General features: G+C 39.7%; 1 protein-coding gene across 9 annotated transcripts in view; it reads left to right on the top strand.

Annotated features, from left to right (window-relative positions):
• The window catches only part of EPS8 (EGFR pathway substrate 8, signaling adaptor), a 139,745-nt gene extending 117,047 nt beyond the window's left edge, over positions 1-22,698 (top strand). For 6 of the 9 annotated variants that reach the window (XM_063358712.1, XM_063358720.1, XM_063358738.1 and 3 more), the window contains 7 exons: positions 1,876-2,009; positions 5,769-5,880; positions 6,816-6,959; positions 14,676-14,913; positions 18,415-18,595; positions 19,041-19,170; positions 21,259-22,698. In XM_063358712.1, the coding sequence (XP_063214782.1) occupies positions 1,876-2,009; positions 5,769-5,880; positions 6,816-6,959; positions 14,676-14,913; positions 18,415-18,595; positions 19,041-19,170; positions 21,259-21,372 (1,053 nt within the window). In that variant the 3' untranslated portion in view covers positions 21,373-22,698. The remainder of the gene's footprint in view (positions 1-1,875; positions 2,010-5,768; positions 5,881-6,815; positions 6,960-14,675; positions 14,914-18,414; positions 18,596-19,040; positions 19,171-21,258) is intronic. The other 3 variants (XM_063358766.1, XM_063358775.1, XM_063358784.1) reach the window with 3 other exon arrangements.
• The last annotated feature ends 278 nt before the right edge of the window (positions 22,699-22,976 follow it).

Genomic DNA, 22,976 nt, shown 5'->3' on the forward strand with positions numbered 1-22,976 from the left:
CTGAAGGCGTTGGTTTCATGACTGTTGCTGATTCCCGCGTGGTCTTGGGCAAGTCGTTTAACCTGGGTACCATGGTTCCTTGCACCAGTGCCTCCTCGGGCGCATCCCTAGGGGGGAGACCGCTGAGCTGCTTAATAGCTGTGAAAGGCTGCAGGTACTCAGCTGGAAAAAGCTGCCCCAGTGCAAAATGTTATTTATCTGCATCAAAAGGACCGCCCTGGAGTGGGTGATACCAGACGCGCTTTCCCAAGTCTGCCGTAACAGCTTGTTTAACGAAGGGTGCTGGAAAAATGAGAATTAAAGTGTTCGTCCCTTGCCGCTAATTGGCCCTGTGTGACGTTGCTTCCCGAGGTCCGAAGCTGCGTGTCAAGAGCTGTGTCCCACTGGGAATGGAGAGGGGGTGCGTGCAGCCGCCCCAGCCGCCCTCCCAGCTGGGCAGGGACTGCTCTGGCATCTGGCAAAGTGCATTGGAGGTTCCCCCTCATGAGAACCATTTTTTTTTTTCTTTTTTTTTTTTCCTTTTCATTCCCGAACCTTAAGATGTAGTCACACACTACTTCCCGCTGGGAAGGGGTTTCCAGGTGGAGCCAGTTCAGGACTTCAGTTGAGGACTTCAAATAGCAGTGAAACAACAGGGAACTGGTGATAGAGAGCCCAGTGAGGCTGAGGCGATGCAGATAATTTGTGTGTGAAGTAAAATGAGTCCCTGCTTCCTGGGTGTCTTTTGATGTAAGGTGTAAGCTGGGTGACACTTGAGATTTTTTTTTTTTTTTTTTCAGAGAGGTCTTAATAATACAGTTTTAAAGAATATTCTATGTGTAGGGGCAAGGTTGTGTGGTTTTAATTTCTTTTCATAAAGCCTCAGCCTCGTAGACACGTGTCTCTGGGCACCAGGTTGGGTACTTGGAGGTAGAAATTAGGCGAATGGTTTTTCTGTAGCCACACAGACAGGGGAAAAAAACCAACCCAACAAAACATTAGACCAGGCTTAGAGATTTGGAAATTTCTGATGAATCTCAGCTGTTCTAACTTGCTGCAACGGGACGGTGGTGTAAGGAAAAGATCTAGAATGAGCAATTTCAATATCGTTATCTCCAGAAATGAATTGCTTAGCTTGCTTTTGTTTTGGGGGATGGTGATTAAAATAATTCTCACTTAGAAGCAGAGTATCGTTGCTGTACTTCAGGTGTTTTGGTTTTTTTTCAAAGGACTACTGTTCAAAAAGAATTTCCTAAAGCCTTGAATATTCTTATATATGTGCTTGTGATAAATTGTGATTCTTTTCCTTAATTAAAATCCTTAATTATACCAACTACCACATTCCTTTTTTGCATTTCTTCTTTGACTATGGTCATATTCAGCAAGAGGGTGACATAAACGAGCCGCTGATATTATGCTCCTGCAACTGAGTGATAGTTTTACTAGGGAGGTTTTATTTCTTCTACAGACGTACTGTTAGCTAGCTAGAGTTTTCTGGCTCTAAGTGTACATCTAGAACAAAAGCTCAAAGTGGTTTTTCAGCGCTGTTTATTTTAAAGCCGTGCAGTCATTGTTGTTTGTAAGTTGTGTTGCTGTAGTGATATCTGAGAGATGACACAGACCTTGCCCCAGAGAACTGTTTTTCTAAAGACTAGCCACTGCAATATTAATGCAGTGGGATGACTTAGGATAGAAATTCTTTTATTCTTATCCTTTTGATCTCCGTGTTTATGTATTTGAAATGCAGAAGTTATTAACTTTTCATAGCAGAACCCTGAGCACCTGAGGACACCTGAATGCTGACAGGGGCCCTAGGGGGGCTGGATTAAGTGAACGAGGCGGTGGGGTTGATGACACTAATCCACCTTGTGGCTTTCTTTCTGTTTTGTCTTCCAGCCTCCCAGTGTTCCCGACTACCCTCCGTCCGACGGGTATGCATTCAGTAACACGGTTTACAAAAGAGGGCCTCTGCTGGACCAGGGGGCGGCTGTTGCTGCCTTTAAGCAAACTGTTAGCCGACATGTAGATAGGTAACACTGAATCAGCAGCGTGCGTGGTGCTGTGGATAACTGTCCCGACTTATTGCTATTGGGGTGGCGGTGTCTGTAATTACCTCTGGTTGCGTCTGGACCAGATCATTATTTCTATGAGGAAGCGATTCTTGTTAGCAGTGGGAATTCTGCTTTTGCTTCTCTAAGGCACATCATTAAGACTCTTTTAGTATGTTTTCTATGAAACTGCCCTGTTTATGTATGCTGTTAAATCGATGCTTTTGTCAAAAATTATATGGTGGAATTCCAGTGCTATTGAGAACGCAGAATCCTCCTGTTTGGGTTTAAATTTTATTTCTGCTTTGTTTCATGTTTTTAAAAATATTCTTTGCTCTTTTCAGAACTACAAAGAATGACAAGTCTACTCTGAGATTCATCCCACCTTGTTTTGAATGATCGTTTGATTTGTTTAGCTGCTCACTTAAGTGCTCCGTAGTCTCCTGCTTTTTGTTTTCTGGGATGGTGCATAAATATCCCCTTTCAGAGTAGTAACTCTGTGTTTATTCCATTCTCTTTCAAATGGTACAAAAAGTGCTCTGAAATGTTTGCATGGCAACCAGTGTCTTTTAGCACATCCTCTTCCATCCTTTTCATTTTAGCCTAAATCCGAATAGCTTGACAAGATCAAATGCAGTCATCCTTGGAGTCCCAGCCTTGTCTCTGGGGAGGATTTGTACTGGTACAAACTGGAAGTAAATCAGTAAAGTGGTGTTGGAATTGCTCCCCTGTGCCAACCTATAGCACCGTATGAGGAGTATTTTAGCGTATGTGCAACGGAAAATGTTTAAGCTAAGTCTTGGGGATCAGATTGCTGGTTAAAACAGCTTTGATGTAACTCTTTTGAGGAAAACCTTTGCATAACCCCTCCTTTTGAGCTGTGTGCTAAAAGAGCCTGTTAATCTGCATGCAAACATACTCTCATGTGGTGTGCAGGGTGAAGGCTTGATTCTTTTCCTGAACTTTGGATTTATGCTTCATAACAACAGCAGCAGTAGTAGTCACCTCTAATCTTTTTCTCAAACTTGATTACTCTTTGGGTTCTTGTCTCAGGACCAGTCAGCTTGAAGCATAGATGATGTGTACTCTAAATTCCTTTCTCTCTTATCTGTAACGTGGTAAGACCTGTTTTGTCCTTTCAGAGTAAGAGTATTCCATGCAGATGTTGTTGCCTTCATTTCAGGTTTAGAGAATGGGGCTTATTGCATTGAACTATAGATGATATCAGTGTATCTGGCTGCAGCTGAAAGAGTCATCCGGCCTCCTCTGTGGCGGGTAAAGAGAAATGGGTGTTTCTAAGACGCAGTTCATGTAAGGTGAAATTACTCTTTTGAAAGATGTGAAAAGAGACCTGCAGTAGTGGTGCCTGTTTCTCACCGCTGGTTGCCAGAGAGAGTCTAGATGGCTGGTACTGATGCAAACACCCACAGTGTGCCCCTGTCTTCCAGTCTGTTCAACACGACACAAACTTCCATTTGTTAATTGGCTCATGAGGCATGTATAATATGTGCCTGGCAGGAGCTCTTTATTGGGGGAAAGCTGTTAGTAAGTATTACCCCAGTTAGCTTCCATTGAAAGATAAATTTTAAATCATCTGTGAAGAAGCAGGTGGAGGAGTGGGTTTGGGGGAGGGAGTGAGAAATTCAAGCTGATCCTTTAAGCCATCGTTTGCTGGTCCTTGTTCAAAGACAGCATTCCTAATGAGCAGTCCGAGCGCAGTGACCAGGCCACCCACTACCTTCTGGTGGACAGTTAGGTTACACGGGGAACTTCAGTGAGCTTTATTCCAACATGCCAGGACCTCCATGAAGGTGTGCTTTCCTTGGGTGACTTAAAGTTAAGTGTTAGGACCTTAAACTTTCACCGTGTTACGGGGTATATCAGGGACTCTGATGCTGAAAGAGAACTGAATAGATTCTCAGCAAGTCGTGTAGTGTTTCACAGTAGTATGTTGTGTAGATTGGTTTTGTGCTGTTGTTTGAAGAAAAGCACCCTGGAAGTTTCTGCAATCCACTAGAGTCTCGTTCAGCACGCGCAGGCGAGCAAAGGGCTGCAGTTACGGTGTATCCGACAGGCAATAAGAAAGCACGGTGGAGGATGGAGGGAAGAAAGCACTGAGAATATTGTGCCCCACGTAAATTGTTTGGCTCATTAAGCTGGGCTTGAAGAATTATGGCCACTTCAGAAGCGTACGGCCACTGACTAGCCTGTGCTCTGGGGATGTTGCTGTTGATTGCAACAGAGTGGAGTAAAACTGAAACGTAAGCATTTTGTTAAATTCTTCCTGAGTTACGGTTTTTGAAGGGATCAGGATACTTAGGTGTGGACAGGGTAGGAAGACACTGTTAGTGAAACGAGTTTGGAAAGGCAGCCTAAAAGTAAAAGTGCCTTCAGAGGTACATTAGTCATATTTCTGAAATAGTAAGAAGGGAGTTCAAAATTATATGAACTTTGAGTGGGTGGCGGAAAAAAATTGGGATTACTCACACATCTTTCAGCCTCGTAACAGCTATTCTGCAGGGTGGGGTTCATCCGGTGTTTTGCACTCTCTCCTTAAACACTTTTAGTGTTTTGTCTTTCTTTCAAAATAATCTTTCAGTCTAAATATGACTCTTCTTTTGTTCTGCTCTTCAAGTCAAGTGAGACAGTTCTCCACAGCCATGCAATAGCTAGGTAACTAATGGACTGCTCAGGCACACCTGGGACCCACAGTTACGCGGCACCAGCCTCAACAACCACCTGTATTTGTATCCCTGTGCTATGACGTCATATGCAGCATTTCAAACCATTGATTGCTTCGTGTTTTCATTATCTGTTTGGATTTTATTTTTATTTTTTTTTTACTTTACTACCTGGTATGGGTTTGGGTTGTTGGGTGTAATTTGCAATAAGTGAATAATGTTACTGTTTATTTTGGACCTGTTTTGAGGGGGCCGGGGGGCTTCTCACCTTGAAGAGGTAAAACGCCGAAGAAGCTAGTAGCTTCTTACCCAAAGGCCTTCTGAACAGGTCTTTCCTCATGGAAACAGAAAGACGCAGAGTTAAACTGTGGTATCCCTTGTTCTACAATGAGCACTGTTTGTAACCGCCAAGAAGTTATTTTTCATTTTTAATTGATACAGTAACTCGAGGTTGTTAGAGTTTGATGATAGCTTATGGTCAATTAAGAAAACTGATCTACAGTAGGTGAGCATTCTTTAGAGCTTGATTCCATTGGTGTTTATGGCAAAAATTTATTCATCTGTGATGTATATGAAACAATTTATGATGAGCACTAGAAATACATTTTCATACAAAACACAAGATATCAATTACATACTAAGTATAGTCATTTGTTTGTATGGCAAATGATTGTTTAACCTACTGTAGGAAAACAGACTAAATATAGTGTACATGTTTATTTTAAAACAATGGCACCTGCTAATCTAAGTTGTAATCATACATCTTGCAAGCAGTGAGCCAATAAAGAGTGCCAAGTGCCAAGTACCAGTTCTTAAGGTCCATGTAGCTCAACCGCCTCTTTCTTTTGTTTCTTTTTTTTTTTTTTTTTTTTTTTTTTTTTTTTTTTTTTGGCACTTAAACCAGTGTGTTATGAATAGGTAGTCCTACAGCAGCATCATGTTATGGTAGGGTGGGAGTTTTTGTTTAATTGTTTTGCAGGTTGTCGGAAGAGGGTGTTTTGTCTGTGTTTTTATTTGCTTGAATGTCTCACTGAACAATAGTCTGATCTTTGCTTTGCAGAAACTATGAAGCACACAGTAAAGCACAGACCAAGAAATATGCCAAATGCAGGTATGAATTTATGGCAAGGAACAACAGTGAGCTTTCTGTCATGAAAGAAGAGATTGTAGAGGTAATTTTTTTTTTTTTTTTTTGCAAAGAGAAAACATGAATTTCTGGTACTGCTCAAAGCTGAGGATACCTTTCCTGCAGACAGTGTGGCTGTTCTTAATGATTACTTCAATGTGTTTGATTTAGCTCCCTTAACATGCAAAGTTCAATCAATTCGTTTTGCATCACAGGCAAGATAAACAGAGATTCTGCGCTGACTTATGAATTGATGCTGTAGAGATCCATGCTAGAAATATATTTGTGTGTTTCCTCTGTCTTCTCTGTTGTTCTTTTAAAAGCCTAATTCAGTAGTATTTAAATAACTGTCTCTGGCAAACACCATCTGTGTACACACAGGGCATAGTGAAAGACTGTCCTTACCTGGAAGAGTTGATACTCTGAAAGCTAGACCCGTTTGGAAGGGAGGGAGTAAGAAAGAGAGAAAATATCGCGTATGAGATTGCACAGCAGGTAGTCAGTTTTCAGACTTCTCCTCGCCATCCTGCTCCAGTTCCCTGTTTACTCTGAAGTGCGCTCTCTCCAAATTTGTGCTCTCCTAGAAGGATGCAGTTTTCCTTGAGTTATTAGTAGTTACTTATTCCTTTTGTCAACAGTGTAAAGGTTGTAGAGATGCCAGCCTCTCTGCACAAGTATTTGATTTTCATTCTACTGACCTGTCCAGCACATGTCTGAGTTTACAGAGGTTCATTACACACTGTTCTTCCCTATCCTTTCTTCAGAGCCACGTTCTGAAAAGTGCAGTACGACCATGTAGAATTAATGATGGTGATAGTCAAGGAAGCCTACAAGGGTTTCTCAGGGACATCTGTGTAAGATCTGTTGGCAATCACAGAACCTGGCAAAGTTATGGTTTTGTTTCGAAATGATGCCCAGTCTTAAGTACTGTCAGGAAGGAAGTCAGAAAAGCTTTGTAATTAATTTACCAAATTATTTCAGATTCTGGATGACAGAAAACAGTGGTGGAAGGTTCAGAATAAAAGTGGCAGCACAGGCTTTGTGCCAAACAACATTTTGGATCTTCTGAGGAATCAAGAAGGTGGTCTAGGGTGGTCAGAGCCTGCATATACCCGCACGATCCAGGTACTGTCTGCTCCTTGGGAGCAAACCTTTTGTTTGAAGTGTGCATATGTGCCTGCGGAGGTGAAAGAGATACACAGCAAGGCTGAAATATCTGCATGTTCCACTATCATGTCAAAAGATTTGTACTTATTGTACAGGCTGAGGCAATTTCTGCATTGCATAGAGTCTAACATGAGAATATAACTGATAGAGATACAGCAAAATGTTTTCCTTTAAGGTGTTTTTTTTTCAGCTTATTTGCTTAGAGGTGGTAATTTCAATCCTAATGGATGCGTATGCGTTTATTTTAATTGCAAATATCCTTTGCGGATTGGTAGCTGTTGATGCCAAAGAAGGAGTTTGAATTATTTAAGGTAGGGTCATCTTTGTTTCTCCTAGGAGAGTGAACGCTAGCTTTTCTTTTTATTTTCTGTCTTTGTGTGGCTCTATCTTAGTCTTGAATTTATTTAATTATTGTAATTATGGAATCATAAAAAATAGGCGTCTTTGCTTTTGAAGCAAAGCAGGTATTTTTCAATTACTATGCCTATGCATTAATAGCGCTCTATTCTCCTGACCTTATTTTGGTTTTCTTTCTTTCATGGTGTGGTGTGGAATTAAGATCTTGTTGTTATTGTTTCTTTTGTATGTTGAACAGAATTAGAGATACAATATTTAAAAAAAAATAAAATAGATCTTACATCAGTGCAGTTGTCCACCTGAGTAAGTATATAAAGAATAAAGTTGTAATGTGTATTTTAGACAACATCTAAGTGGGCCGGAGGCTCATAAAATAAGAGGTTGTACTTTCTAAGACCTTTTTCTTCCCTTTTATATCTAATGATTTCGAAAGGTTAGACAAACAAGTTTGGATGAAGCAGACATTCCAGGCCTGCCTCTGAGTCAGACTTTTTCAGTCCAAATGCAAACCAAACTTCTCTTGAAACTTGAAGTTAAATTTAATTTGATCTGATATTCATTCCTTGTGCCTACACACTGCAGCTGATGACTGAAAAATGAGAAATTCCATAATGTTACTGTTGACTGTCTCTGCTGCAGACTCATCTAAAAGTCCTGGTGGAAGGTGTCGCTGTGCCGGATTCCGTGTGCGCAGCTATCACGAAAGCTGCAGCTTTTGCAGTTTTTCCAGTTTTGCCATGGATATAGAAAACCTCTTGAGAAACAGGTCCTATGCTATTTCAGGCACACTAATGTGGTAGACCTGCCGTCAGCTTGGTGGGCTCGAATCAGACTATTTCTGAGTTTTTCCCGTCCCTAGTTGTTTGCCTATAACGTATGAGCTCATTCAAAATTGATTATGGTTTTTGCCTGTCTGTGAAATGAAGCATGCATCTAGAGTGCTTTTCAAATCCTGATTTAAAGATCTGTCTTTTTTTGCTCCGGGTGCGTGTCATTTTGTGTATTTGGAATTTGCCAAGAAATCCTGAGCAGACTGAGTGCAGTTTTGAGCAGTTGTTCTTACGCTGTTCTTTGTAATGCACTGCAGGTTTTGAAGTTTTCTGTTTGAAATAATGACGTGACATGGGAAATAATAAAATAATAATTTTCACAAAGCGTTCTCCATGGACCTATGAAAATCAGGGCCAGAGAACAACATTTAAGATAATTTTGTTTCTTTACCTTCTGGCAGATTGTTCCCCACAGTCCATGATTTGGTTTGTTTGTAGCTTTATCATGTTCAAATGTGAGCTTGAAATAATGTGAAATTATTTAGGAATACAATGAATTACACAGGATAAAGGGAGTCTTTACCAAGATGTGTCAGTAATGTTGTTCTTAACTTTATGGCGATTATTATAATTTTAGCACTCCTGAGCGTGCTCACTTGTCTCTCTCCCTGTGATAGATACATGGTTCGTTTGGAATCTGTTTGCATAAGCCTATTTATTTTCATAACAGCGCTATGAGACATTGCTGCTATTTCAGGGAGAAATGAGGCATTGAAGGGATGACTGCCTTGCCCAAGGTCAAGCAGGAGAACTTGTGGGTAGAGCAGGAAATGGAAGCGGTTCCTATCGGTGCCGTTGCCAGAGCCTGAACGCGAGCAGGCTCAGCGGCTGGTGCCGTGCAGCTTTTGCCGGTCTCCTAAGTCACCTTTGGTTTTTGAAAGACTGCTTTCAAAGCAGCCTGTCTGCTGCGGTGAGCACCCTGGTCGGCTTTGAGCCACAGATAAGTGTTAAGTACAAGGTTAGCATCTTTCTTGACAGACTAAAGGCCTTCGAAGCCCAGCTGACCAAAGGGTGTTGCCAGATTATTAGGAAGGATTAGGGATTCCATTTAAAGAGGTAATTTTTTTTTTTCATTCAGTTATCCTACAGACAGACACCCCTTTGCTGAGAGATGGATGGATGCCTCATTATTCACAATTATTCTTAGAGCTACAAAGTTTATTTTACTCTCGCTCTGTTCCCTCTCCTAGCGACACCTGAGTCCACACAATAGATTAGATCCGGAATTTTCTCTTAGTCCTTTCAGGATGGAGCTCCCAGATGGTTACTTTAAAGCACCGAATGGTCTAAGATGATACTTGCAGGAACATTGGAAGCAATATCCTAGGGGTTTTTTGTCATCTTTGTCAGTCAGAGGCTGTAACATTGTGTTTCTTCTGGTCGTTTGAATTACTTAACAGGAAACCCATATTTTTGCTTGTTTGGTACTTTTGCAGATTTAGGAGAGCATTTTGCTGATTGTTTTTGTTTTCCACTAATGTTAATTATTAATTATCAGAGTTTCCTGTGGTGTTGACGATTTAGTCTGCCTTTTTATTGTGAACCAACAGTGGTTCTTCACCATCCCGTTATATATGAACATAAACAGTTTCCCAAGCACTCTGATTTCTTCTTTTTACAAGTATTGCTGGTGAACCTAGGAAATAATTAATTGTAATATTTCCTACTTACTGTGCATTTTTAAACCTTTCTTAATGCTCTTCAAAAAGAAATTTGAGGAACATAATTGGGATAGAAGTGTGTATCTTGGTGGGCATGTTAATTAATCTCATGACACCCTTTGTAAGGTGAGACAGTTATATCATCAGTGATGTGTATGAAATCGTGAGGCACACAGGGTAAATGTTAAGCCAAATGCAGTCCTGTAGTCTTATGAAAAAACCATGACTTGTGTTTTTTGTGACAGTATATCTAAGAGGCATGTTCATGGTATGTAAACACCAAGACAAAAGTCTCCACCTCATTTGGGACAAGTGTCCTTTGCATTTCTTGGCGCTCTACCATCAAAACCTTTCTTTCAAGTCTCTTTGTTTAGCAGCTGACTTAAAATATCTCTGTGGGAAGTAGTTTCCCCTCAAGCATGGCATTTGTGCTCCAAGTTAGTGTCATAGTGTTAGACTCATCTTTTGCCAACTGGTATCTTTCCTGCAGATCATGAAGTGTTTGACTATGAAGAGATGCAGTTGCCAGGTGTTCATTTTGCAGTGGCCAAAGAGATATCATAATTTTTGACCAAGAGCCAGTGCCTGTTTTGCCTCATTTCATATCAAATGCTCTTTAAAGTTGCCATCAGACCAAGGCTTTTCGAAGGCTTAAAAAAAAAAAAAAAAAGTCGTTTCCTTCCCAATTCAACATTGATTCAATCCCAAATTATGGGATGACACTTATTATACAAAAATGAATAGTTGTAAAAAAGATTTGATCAATGGTAGGAATTTAAAGTCACCAGTTTGCCCATTAATTATTTTTTAAGAAATGGGGAATAGTCCTAGCTAAGACCAATTTGAATAAGTAAATTCTGTCTAAATTTCTCCTTCTTCCATCCGAATGTACTTCTTACATTCTGGCAAGATTCTAGCAAGGCAGGTTTGTAAATCCAATAAAAACATAAATCCTTTACACTCCACAAAGAGCTAGCTGGGTGACTTGTAACAGGATTTTAATAGGCAGATGTTTGACTCTGTGTAATAGCTGAGCCCACCAAAGGAAACTCTGTCAAAAGACTTTGCTTGAAATTTGCTCTCCTGGTCTTGGGTACCTCGTTGGCCCTTTTGGGTGAAGTAGTTAGTTCTCTCTTAAAAAGAGCCCCAAGAAAATATCCAAACCACAATGCTGTTGACAAAACTGAGGCCGAACGCTCTGCAGCCCTCTTGGCGGACTCCTGTCACTGTGCAAACAGGAATGAGGCACTAAAATATTTGGAAAGAGAGTAAATGGGAAGCTCTGTGTCTGTGTTAACTCAATGAGAGCATTTCTGAGCCCTAATGCTAGCTATGGTTGTATCCAGCGCCTCTTTCATGCTAAGTCTGTATTTACCCTCTTTTGAATACACGTTCCCTTTTTTTGATGCCAAAATATTTTGGAAAATAGGTTGTTCTCAGGTTTTTTACAGTGAACAAGAATTAGGCTTGATACTGTTAACTTTTACTCAAACTTATTATTTTGCTTACATTAAAAATAGATCAAATCATACTGAATCTTGATTTTTTTACAAGATGCAGCCTGTAGTGTGCTGAAAAAGAGCTTTGGGACCTCTGTTATTTTTTTTCCTGTAAAAACAAAGATTTTCTGGCAAAAAATAAGAAAAAAAATCTAGTCCCAGCAAGCTTTTCTGATATATCCATATTTTTAATAAGCATGTATCATCACTGTTCCAAATAATTTAAAAAATTTGCTTCAATTTTACATGAGTTGAGTATTGCAAGTTTAATCTTAAAAGAAAAAGAAAATACGAGAAAGAATGGAAAACAAAACCCATGATTGTTCATTGTTCTTACGGCTGTTGGCAAATTAGTGAGTACAGCCATGTCAGCAGCGACATTTAACCTCATTTACTAATCTAGCCAACATTTCTTAAGCTAAAATAAATAAGTTCCTTTTTTAGTACCTGCCATGACTCAATTCTTATCGTTCTACAGTTGCAAGCATTCTCTACGTTCACCTTATGATCTCCAATCCATTGTCAGGTTTTTTTGTTTGGGTTTTGTTTTTTATTAAACCTCTTCCTAACTTTGTGTCTGGGTAGGTGCTTTGAAAAGAGCTCATGGCTTATATGGTGTCACATATGCATGTTTTGTAGCCTACTCTCTGTTCAGCATTCAAAAGAAGAAAATGATAATAACTCGCTATGTTACGAGTTGCTTAGTGAGTAAGAAGAGGTAATTATTAGGACTGATGTTCCTTTGTTTTAAATCGCTAATGTGTATGAAATTTTAGGAGTGATGTGTGATGTAGTTACTTTTTAGCTTTCGAACAATGCTATTTGATGTGATTTACTCCATTTTTCTCACAGCAATTGCTGGGAGAGCTTTCAGAGGTAATAAAATTACTCTTCCGATATTGAACCTCAAAAATGACTCTTAGTGAACCTCAAAAATGACAAAAATGTCACCAAATTTCATAATGCATGCTTGTTTTTTTTGTAGCAATGCATAGAAGTGATGGAGTGAATGTGTGGATGTCCTCAAAAGATCTGGAGTTAAAAAAGGAAGCGTTAAAAAAAGAAATGTTAAATGTGATTTGAATGTATAATTGGCTTTTGGACAGTGTTCAACAAAATGTGAAGTGCATTTCAATGTGATTTCAACTGTAAATTTAGAGTTTGAGTGATGCTTCCAGTTGAATTTTTATTTTCACTCCAGCGAGTTGTTTTGATGAGGCTTGTGATTGCAGTGCAATATGTTTTTGAAACTACATCAGTGGCAACCATTGAGAGCTACGTGTGGTGTTTAACTATCACTTTTTCTAGATTATGATTGTGGTGCTGTGCAGTTGATGTCTTGGCTTGTAATGAATCCTCTCTACCATAAAAAAAACAAACCCCACTTTTTCCTTGCATGTTGTTTAAGACAGTCGGGGCACACATGAGGGTACCTTGTGGGGATAACAGTCTAGCAACTGGAATCTGTGAACAAGATTAAAAAAATATCTGAATACCATTAGAATATTTTAATATCCATGAAATTTTTAAATTCATTAACATGATTTTGGATATACCATAGTACATCTATATATTAAAAACTATGGTATATTTGCTCTACACCTAGAAGGGCGCACTCTTATCACCAAAGGACAGGTTTCTTACATATACATTTTTCTGCTTGTTCTCTTTTATACTATTCATTTCACTTTTCTTGGCATTTGACATTTTAAAAAGCATTTATTGTCTTAACATTAACATAGTAGAATACAGAAAAGTCAATCGTGATTTTTTTTTTTTTAATCTCCCCACAATGCACTGCCCAAGGTGGACACAAAATGTTTGAGATGAGTACCTCTGAGCAACTAAATGCTAAGGAAAACGAAACCGAAAAGGTTTAATGGGGAATGTATTGTAAGACCGTATGTTTGCTCCAGTAGCTGACTATTAAGATTTAAGTGAAAAATTGTCTAAGGGAAACAAAAGATTTTTTTTTTTTTATTGACCGGCCATAGAAGCTGATGGGATAAATTTTCTGCTGGTGTAACTCTGCATAGCTTAGCTGTAATGGTCCCAGTTTACATTCACTACAAAATGCCTTGTCCATCAAGTAGACTTACTGAGTTGGGGATTCCTGGATAAGGGCAGTTGCTGACATTTAATGAAAGTTTGATTGTTGTCAGGGCAGTGATCTGCTGCTCAGGTTCTAACATATGGCTCCTGCAAATGTTTCCCTACTTGATCTGCCATAAACCTTCTGCCTCCAAGGAAATAGGGAAGAGTATTTCAGGAAGGAGCAGTGAATCTGGGGAATGTACTCATCTATTTTCATACCAAAGTAAGCAGACTTCTCATAACTAAGAAATGAGGCATCCCTATTGAGCAAACAAACTTTAATATTAAACTTTCAAGCTGTGTTAGTCCAAAACTGCGGAGAGGGAGCACTGTTAAAACAGTGAGATGTGGAGTTTGAACTGTTTGAAAGCAAAGGGTAGCCTGGGTTGCTTATGAGCTTCTGGGCTTGTCTGTCACTGAGATTGCTTTGGAAAAATGCGTGTGTCTTCCTGTAACTGGTGCCATTCTAAAGGCAAAGAAGGAGAAAAGAAATTATTCCCCAAAATTATTCTTGAGAGACCTGCTTGTTAATTATTAGCAGCAAGATAATTTGCATGTTGTTAGAACACTGTGTAAAGCGGGGGAAAAGAAACAACAGCCCTATTCCAAGAATTGTGGAGTTTGAGCTTTGGGCTTTTTTAATTGGATTATTGCATTGAGGTGGCATGTAGTGACCACACAAACAGCTGAAAAGGCACAATTGTGAATGGGTAGGAGGAGCAGGAACCTCTTAAATGGTGTCTGCAGTTCAAGAAACAATGCATTATCCCAACCTCAGTGACATTTGTAAGTTAAACCATTAGTGAGGGTTAGGCGTGTCTGGCTATGTTCATTTTTCACTATTTTTTACATAACATCTCTAAAATATAGATTTTTTTTTTTTACACTGATAAAGTCCAACAATGGAACAATTTTGGAAGCTGTTAAAAAGTGCCAGGTAATAGACATTTCAATTTAAAAAAAAAATTCATTTGTAGAACTCATCTGTTTGAAAGAAAGAAAAGTGTTTCAGATGATGCTGATGCTGTGAATTCTGTGTCCGACAGAGAAGGAGACTGATGCCAAATCAAGTTTTGGTAAATTTTGGAACTATATTTGGCAAGAAAGATGCCTTTGTGTAATAAATGAAATCAGTTGGTGCGAAGCATCCCCGTGTTTTCTGAAGAAGCCTGAGTTTGTTTGATGTCTTGCCCAAGTTTTGTTGTCGAACTGAGTCTCTCTGTATCTTTTCAGAAACAAAGGACGGACTATGTTGCAAAACAACCTGATCCGGTTCCTGCTACTCCTTCGCCCCCTCCAACACCCGCTCCTGTCCCTGTGGCTGTCCCCCTCCCTCCTTGCGCACCAGCACCTATACCGGTTCCCATGCCCAAAGCACCAGCAACCATCAGCCGCCAAAGCAGCACCTCTAGCGACAGCGGTGGTAGTGTCGCACGAGACACCCAGAGGCAGAAGCAAGTTCCTGTGGATCGTAAGTTTGTCTAAGAAGTGAGAAAGAAAGTGTTTCCCCCATTCCTGTGCCTTTTGCTTAATCCTTAGATTCCTTAAAACCTCGTGTTTCTGGTAAATGTTTATGAAATATTTAGCTTTAACCCTACGTTTAAAATACATATTTCATGTGTGTTCTGACCCTCACTAATCACGATAGTAAGTAGGAACAAAACACTTCTGCACTTGTCCCAGTCCTAAATTCTCTCCTTTTATGACTGTCCGGGATCTTCAGTCAGTGGTTTTCAGCACTGTAAATGCCCATGCTGGTATTCTAGCTAATGTACGTTTTCCACCTGAACTCACTGCCGCGTTACAATCTAAATTGCTTTTAAAATCAGTTAGGCTGTTTGTACACTTCTGCCCATGGCCATCCATATTTCTAGGGCATTTGCACCATTCTGAAACACGTATCCAAGGCTTGCAAGAAGACTTACAGTTCTGGCCGATGCATAGGAGCTATAATGTAATAGTGTTGCAGGAGACTCGTCTTATAATCAGATCCCATTAGCTTGGTCAAAGCAACAGCAACTGGCAGGCCACTGGGCAAACTTTTGTGTCCTTGTCTTAGGAGGATGAGAGAACATGCTCCGTAGCCCTTTAGCTGGAAAAACATGGTAACCTGCATCCAGCAGTGTGCGGCAGTCATGAAAAGTTCTGATTAAGGGCACCTTGTAAATATAAAGCCTAGCTGATGCTCCTTCTCTGTATCAAGTTAGGTTACAAGAACTTATTTGGTCAATAATTTCTGTCCTAAATGCACTTTAAGCAATGGGATTGCTTGGCTTAAAAATAACAAAAACTTGTAGGCAAGCATTTGCTATAGCTTTTAAAGTAATAGCTGTTAAAATAATGAGCTTTTTGCAGTTTAAGAGTTGGCAGCTTTTCCTATCCTCTGCCTCCCTGCCTTATCAGAAAATCCCGCTTCCAACTGGGGTAAAAACTGGCACTGAGTGTAATTCTTTCTGCAGAAGGGCTTCTTTTTCTCCCTGTCCCCAGTGGATGGGAAGCACGCCTGCTTGGATAACCACCCTCAGTTGGTGGAGCCTGCTTTGACATTGTCTGGTGGTAGACAAGCTCTTGCCCAAGCTCTGAACTCAGGAAGGCTCCAGGACCTTTTAAATATTTTCACATAAGAGACTGGCTGGCTGGAAATTATAAATGGAGAACAGCCTGGCAGGGGGAACAGGCTTCACTGCCATTTACCAAGAAACAATAGGGCCAGCTTCTGCCTTTGTCCTGTTCTGGGCAGCTTGTTACTTAAATAAAAACGGAAACCCGATGTGGAAAGTGACGGTGAAGAATTTCACACACGCACAAAAATGATAATTTTATTTCCATGTACAAAGGACTTTGCATGCTGTAGCAGGTGTGTTTCCTTGAATCCATGATGGCCTTCACGTTTTCCATCTGTAATGGATAGAGAAGACCATCCTGGCTTCAGGTACGGGGTGTGAGGTGTGAAGGGCTGCTGTAGATTGAGTAGTTACAAGACATCTCTTGCCCTCTCAGCCTCCCCGCTGAGGCTCTGGGCCAGACACGAGGGCTCCTGTGCCCTCTTGGGAGCGGTCGCTCAGTCCCAGTTCATGGGCTTCGAGTACCTCATAGTCCTCACAGAAGAGCTGCCTCTGCAAAGGTAAGGGGCAACCCTGCCCGTACACCTGCTGCCCAAGTGCCCACCTGAACCCTGCAGAGAACACGCGATGTAGTACCTGCTTCACACCGAGGGAATCTAGTTTGTTTATGATAATGCATCTAACAACAGTAAGAATCAGTTATCTAACAGCTAAATATTTGTCCTTTGATATAGTCTTGGTCTAGATAAAACATAAGTCTTTCAAAATCAGTGTAAATAGAAGGAAGATAGCAATTTTCTCTCTGCCCTCCTCTTTGGGAAGATAACTGGTGCACGCTTCGATAACATTGCCTAAAGGCTTTACTTGTATATCCCATCTCAGACCTTCGCGTATCACTGAGCACATGTCATTTTGCCTTCTGATTCACACTCTGGGGGCAAAAAAACCCAACGAAATAGGGCCTGAATGCCTCAAATATTTTGCTAGAGATATTTTGTCCACTATCTACCTGGGGCTATTTTGTAAGAGAAAAAAGAAAATGGCTAAGCCAAGGGTTTTTCTTTTTTGTTGTTGCGGTGATTAAAAAAAATAAATCCTAAAAGCATATGTAAAGCTTGTTTTTATATGTCTAACTGTCTAGAGATGTTGACCCTTGGGAGATTTTGGAAGGATATAAAAGTAAAGGAACATTTTTGCTATCTTACAGTTTTTTCATATTGAAACTGTGTCATTTTCCTCTCTTGCTATCAGCGTAATGGGAGAAAAGCAATAGCTTTGGCCACCTGAGTGCATCAGAGAAGGTGCTGTAGTTTTTCTTTGTGTATCAAGAAGGTTGAGTAAAGATAACTAAAAATATCTTGGTACAGATTCCCTGAGAATTTCTGAGATCATTTAAAGTTGCGTGTCAAAGGATTTCTGTAGTTATTCCAGTTACTGCATGGAGAGTTTAACTATCCTAAATCAGTATCTTCTCTGTGCCCAAAAAGATGTTTACACCCTTTTGGATTCTACCTGGTTTTTGAAATTATCCATAGAACATTTTATATGCATTTTAAACAATTTTCAGTGTCATTATAATAGATTTTGTTGAAATGCGTGAAAAGCATTTCAGTTTGTTGCCTGCTAATGACCAGCAAATGGACTAAATGCTTCAGACAAGTAAGTCCTGTGGGATAGCAACTTTGTACAGTTTGGTTTAAAGAAAAAAATTACCCAATTCCTGTGTCTCTGGGGAGAGCAACTACTTTTTTTTTTTTTTTTTTTTTTTTTTTACTACTTTTTTAATGCAAAGTGTGATATTGTTTCAGCTAACCAGTCACTCCAGACTGGGAGTGAATTCAAATTTCTTAAAACCCCTTCAAAAATGTGATTACTGTAATAGCTTATTGGATCTAAGGTGATAGGCGTCAGCAGCAGTGGAATTTTTTTACCTACTTGGATTTGCACGAAGAAGTTGTTTGTGGAAAGTGCTGCCTTTCCACTGTGTAAGCAATCTTCTATTCTTCCTGATCTTCTTTGTTTTCATTTTTAAAACACCTTATTTCTACTTGAAGAAACGAGACTATGACAATGGAATAACCCTCTGTGCCCATTTTCTTCACAGCTCGGATGCTGTCAGACTGATCTGTGTCTCTGTGTGACATCAAGATCATCTCCTCTTTCTAGGGTCTCAGTTGGATTTTAGGGTGTTTTCTTTGCTTTTGTTTTGTTTTGCAAAGGGAGGAGTGGGAATATTGAAATCTTCCCTGGGGGTAAAGGGAGAATAATAATTCAGTCAGATCTAGTGAATGAATCTTTAAAGAAAATTAAAAAAAAAGAGTTTAAAGTGGAGCATAAGAAATGGCCTGGCTTTGATAAAGCAAACGTTGAGAATGACTCCTGCTCCTGTGGGGCATCTCCCTCTCTAGGCAGGAAATCGCAGATGGAGGAGGTGCAGGATGAACTTGTTCACCGGCTCACCATCGGCCGGAGCGCTGCCCAGAGGAAGTTCCACGTGCCACGACCGAACATCCCGGTAGTTAACATCACTTACGACTCTTCACCTGAGGATGTGAAAGCGTGGTTGGAGTCCAAAGGATTCAACCCTGTGTAAGTTTGAGGGCAAACGTAAGAAAACTTCTTAAAATTAGTTTCCTGTCAGTAATGAGGATGTGGTCTTCCCACTTTTTAAAATCAAGCAGCCTTCTGAACGTCAATATATGTCAGCTGCACTCTCGGAAAAAAGGATTTGTTTTTACATACATATATACATATATATTTATGTATATATGTATGTATGTGTGTATGTAATATATATCAACGTGGTTATAGAGATAAGGATATATTTAAGGCAAAAAGATTATATATATTAGCCTCCACCAAAAGGTACATGTTATAACAGATGCTTAATTGACTTCAAGAATTCTGTTGCATTAAGTTTTGTCTCGATTCGGAAGCCCTACCTGAGACAATGTGGGATGAAGCCAACCTGCTTCTCTCCTTTAGCTAGTGTGGTTTTGCTTATTTCTTCTTTGTTCTCTTGGTGTGATCTCAGGACTGTCAACAGCCTTGGCGTGCTGACGGGTGCTCAGCTTTTCTCCCTCAATAAAGAGGAACTGAGGACTGTTTGCCCAGAAGGGTCTAGGGTCTACAGCCAAATTACGGTACAGAAATCTGCCTTGGAGGTATGTATAGCCCTTCTTACTAACCCGATGCTGGGTCGCTGCTTTTGAGCCTGTAGAGGTAAATAGCTCTTTCTGCAAGGCAGCTGGCTTTTGCTCAGTTCCCATCATGTTGATAAGCATTATTTGTATCTGAGTTATTTGGTATTAATCCATTGAAACAGCATCCGCCAAAACACTAGGTGGGATCTCTTCCCACTTCTAAAAGGGGTCCACAAAGTGTTAGAAAAAATGCATGGTAGTACTCAAGTTTAAGACTGTAATCAGGCTGCAAAAGACAAAATGAACTGAGAAGGGTTTTGGGGAAAACAATAAGAGAGAGTAAAATGCCCTTTTTCTTGACTCTTGCTCTTCCTGGTGCTTGAACCAATAGATACTCCAGGCACTTTTGGTGGGGGTGAGTTAGTTTTGCTTTATCTTTGTAGAGGAGATTTGATTTGTTAGGCGTGAGACAGTGGTAGAGTGAACTCACTGTTGAATCTCAAGGCCTTTCAGGTCTTTGTTAGTTCTACTTGGGGTCTTCCACAAGTGTTTCTGGATTTATACCATTTCTGCAGGCCAGTGAAAGCCCCACATCTCAGATTTGGGGCTGCATTCTCAAGTCCGGACAACCAGATCTTCACCTTTATGCAGCTGCAGTTTCTTTTTTACTGTTGTTCCACCTCACGCAGAGGAATTCAGTAGTTTGTAGTTGGAATTCCAGTTCTGTCGTGCAGTTATTGATGTTATCAGGAAGGTAAACTGTTTCAGCCTCGACAGCTCCGTCATTTTCAGAAAAGTATTTCTACATGACCTCTGATAAAGCACGTTGTCGGATATCTGCTGATGTTTTTTCTATGCATGACTTCAGTAATGGGTGACTGCTGCACTTGCTCTTTACCTGAAACCAAGTAGGCAAGGACAAGACGAATTAAGAGCAATAAAACTGCTCTCTCACCTTCAGAGAGTCAATTATAATCACCTTGCTTTGCCCTTCCACTCTGGGAGAAGAGAGCAATGGTAATTTACCTAGGAGAAGCATCCTAGCCTTCCTCCTTGTAGACACCTAACCTGTCTGTCAGGTGATGGCATCAGCTAATGCATTGTAATGGATATAATGGGATAAATCTAAATTAATTTTTATGTAATGGGATAAATTTTCAGAGTTCAGAATCAATTGAAGGATTTTCCCCTTAACAGTCCTGAAATTTATTTTGCAAATTTCAAAAACAGTTTCTGCTTCCTTATTCAGCGGTTGTTTTGGAAGATGGTTTTGAAGCTGGGAAGGTCGTGTCATAGCCAAATAACACAATAGCGGATAAGGCTCTTGCTTTATAATTCTCTAGTTTTATTCAAAGTCATGCACACTTTGGAAAGTTCTGCTCTGGTGGATATATGTCCTGCCCTTGCTCATAACTTCATTTAGGTTGTTGAAGCAATCTGTTTGCAGCTGGCTCAGCAGACCTGTTTTTCACCCTGAAAGGGGACATAAGACCTTGTCCTCGCAATACTACATCGTTGCTAATATAGTAATATGATTCAATTCTTACTACTGTGTTCTAAGTTTGAAGCCTGTGTCTCTGAACAGCAGATGCGTGATGGTGTGTTGTGTGACGTGGGATACTAAGGTTAGGTATCTCAATCCTTATTTAGGCCTTGGCTGTGCAAACCCATGTACATGCATGAATTTTTTGGTTACATAAATCTAAACTCACCAAGGGTTTATGTGCTTTAATTTCTAAATATGATTGCCATGATATTTAAATCCTCAAGGGTGGAATCCTCACAAACTTGCTGGGCTTTAACCCTGCTTTTACTGAGGCCGTATTTCACCCCATAAATATCCAACACTTCGAGGGGCTTGCGTGAGAATAAAAGATGCTCAGCAGTGCTAACAGTCAAGCTGACGCTTTTAATAGTCTGCAGGTTCTTTTCTGGTCTGCGTTTAAGGATAGTGTAAATCCTTTCCTATTCCAAAGGTTATTTAATCAGATTCTTAGTGCATGGTGAATTTAAGTTGTTCAGACATTTATCTTAATAAAATGCTGGCAGAGGATCTTCATCATGTGTCAAAACCACAAGTAAACTTGCTTTTTTTTAATTTGTTTATAGGCTAACAGTGGTAGTTCAGAACTGCAAGAAATTATGAGAAGACGACAAGAAAAAATCAGTGCAGCTGCCACAGATTCAGGTGTGGAGTCCTTTGATGAAGGAAGCAGCCACTAAAATGTCTTTCCTCTTTTCTTTAATTCCATTGTCCGTAGCATTATACCATCCAGCTTTGCTTTAGGAAGCAGTGCAGGGGAATGTCTTATAATATTGTAAACGTAACTAGCCACCATAAAGAAAATTTACAGTAGTCTCCACAGAAGTACCTGCTGCTAGCTTCTCATCATTAAAAATGAACAGATGAGAAATTCAATGGAGGTTCCTGACAGGTGAAAATATTGGCACGTCGTTCATTTACACCCAAAGATGAGTCTTGGCTTTATGGAATTACCCATTCCATGACAGAGAAACTGGACCACGTCTTTGTTTGTGATTCATCTGAGGGAAGCTGAGCCAGCAATAACAAAGCATTTGAACCCTTCAGTAATAACAAGATTCTGAATCCCATCTCTTGCTGTAGTTTGCAATTATGTCTTTTTGGCTCAGTCTTTCTTGTCGTGCATTCGGCTGCAGGATGTTTAGTTAAGTCGTTGATGCCAGCAGTCAGAGGGGAAACGTTTAGAGAACGAACAGCAGCCTGACATAGACTGAATCTTTCTTGCATCACTCCCAGGATGTTTTATTGCTAATGATGCTGTTCATAGCGAAATAATACGCTGTACATTGATTTTATCAATACTTCACTTGTGATGAACTATAATATTGCACAAGAAGGAACAACTAGAAAATAGTAACGCAGCTCAGAGAGGTGACCAGATCTCCTGTAGGTAGCCATGAAACAATTTGCAGTACTTTTTTTTTTTTTTTTTTTTTTTAATATACTTGCATTTTTTTGTTTATAACTTAACCCTTCAAAAGAACAGTGTATAATCTAGACTTCTTTGCGTGTTGACACCAGATGTCAGTTTCTCCTTATGTAAAAAGCTATTGTTCCTTTATAAATGTAATCTTTCAGAAAAGTGGATTCCTGGAGGCAAAAGGGGGAGAAAAGAAAACATCCCTTCCAGCAAATATTATTTTTGAAGATGCAATGATTTTTGTCACAAAAATGTTCTCTTACTTCACATGGTCGTGTGATTTTATATATAATATATGTATTATATATAATATATAATATCACTTAATTTAGACAAATTTAATCATCTAGTTTGATTAAGTTTCATAGTGCCTTTTTCACATGAATCAGCTTAAAGTCTGCAATAAACAGTATTCCTTGTCTGTTAAATAGTTGTATCTTTGTGGCTGCAAAGATGGTATTGAAATAAGAAAGCGGTCTCAAGTTTTGCCATTAGCTTGCTCTTCCTCTGCATACAAGGGAAAAAAGAATCCTATTCATTTTCATAAAAGAAAAATTAAAAATCTTAATAAAGGTGTTTAGTGCCATTTATTGTAAATGTCCTTACGAATGCTTCTTCTGTGTGTTCGTTATGTGTCTACGTGTATTTTTACATTTAATATATATTCTTTATACCTGTAAAAAGTACATAGGTTCTACACCTGTCCTTTAAATGCAGTCTTATCCAGAAATGGGTCAAGAAATGACGAATCCTAAACTGAGGACTCCAACTGACATAACAATGACTAAGAAATGGATTCTTGTCTTACCCAGTGAAAGAAACGATGATTCTCGATTGCTTTGTCCTCGTAGGAACCATTTGAAC

This window comes from Chroicocephalus ridibundus, chromosome 1 (assembly GCF_963924245.1).
Source record: "Chroicocephalus ridibundus chromosome 1, bChrRid1.1, whole genome shotgun sequence".
NCBI lineage: Eukaryota > Metazoa > Chordata > Aves > Charadriiformes > Laridae > Chroicocephalus > Chroicocephalus ridibundus.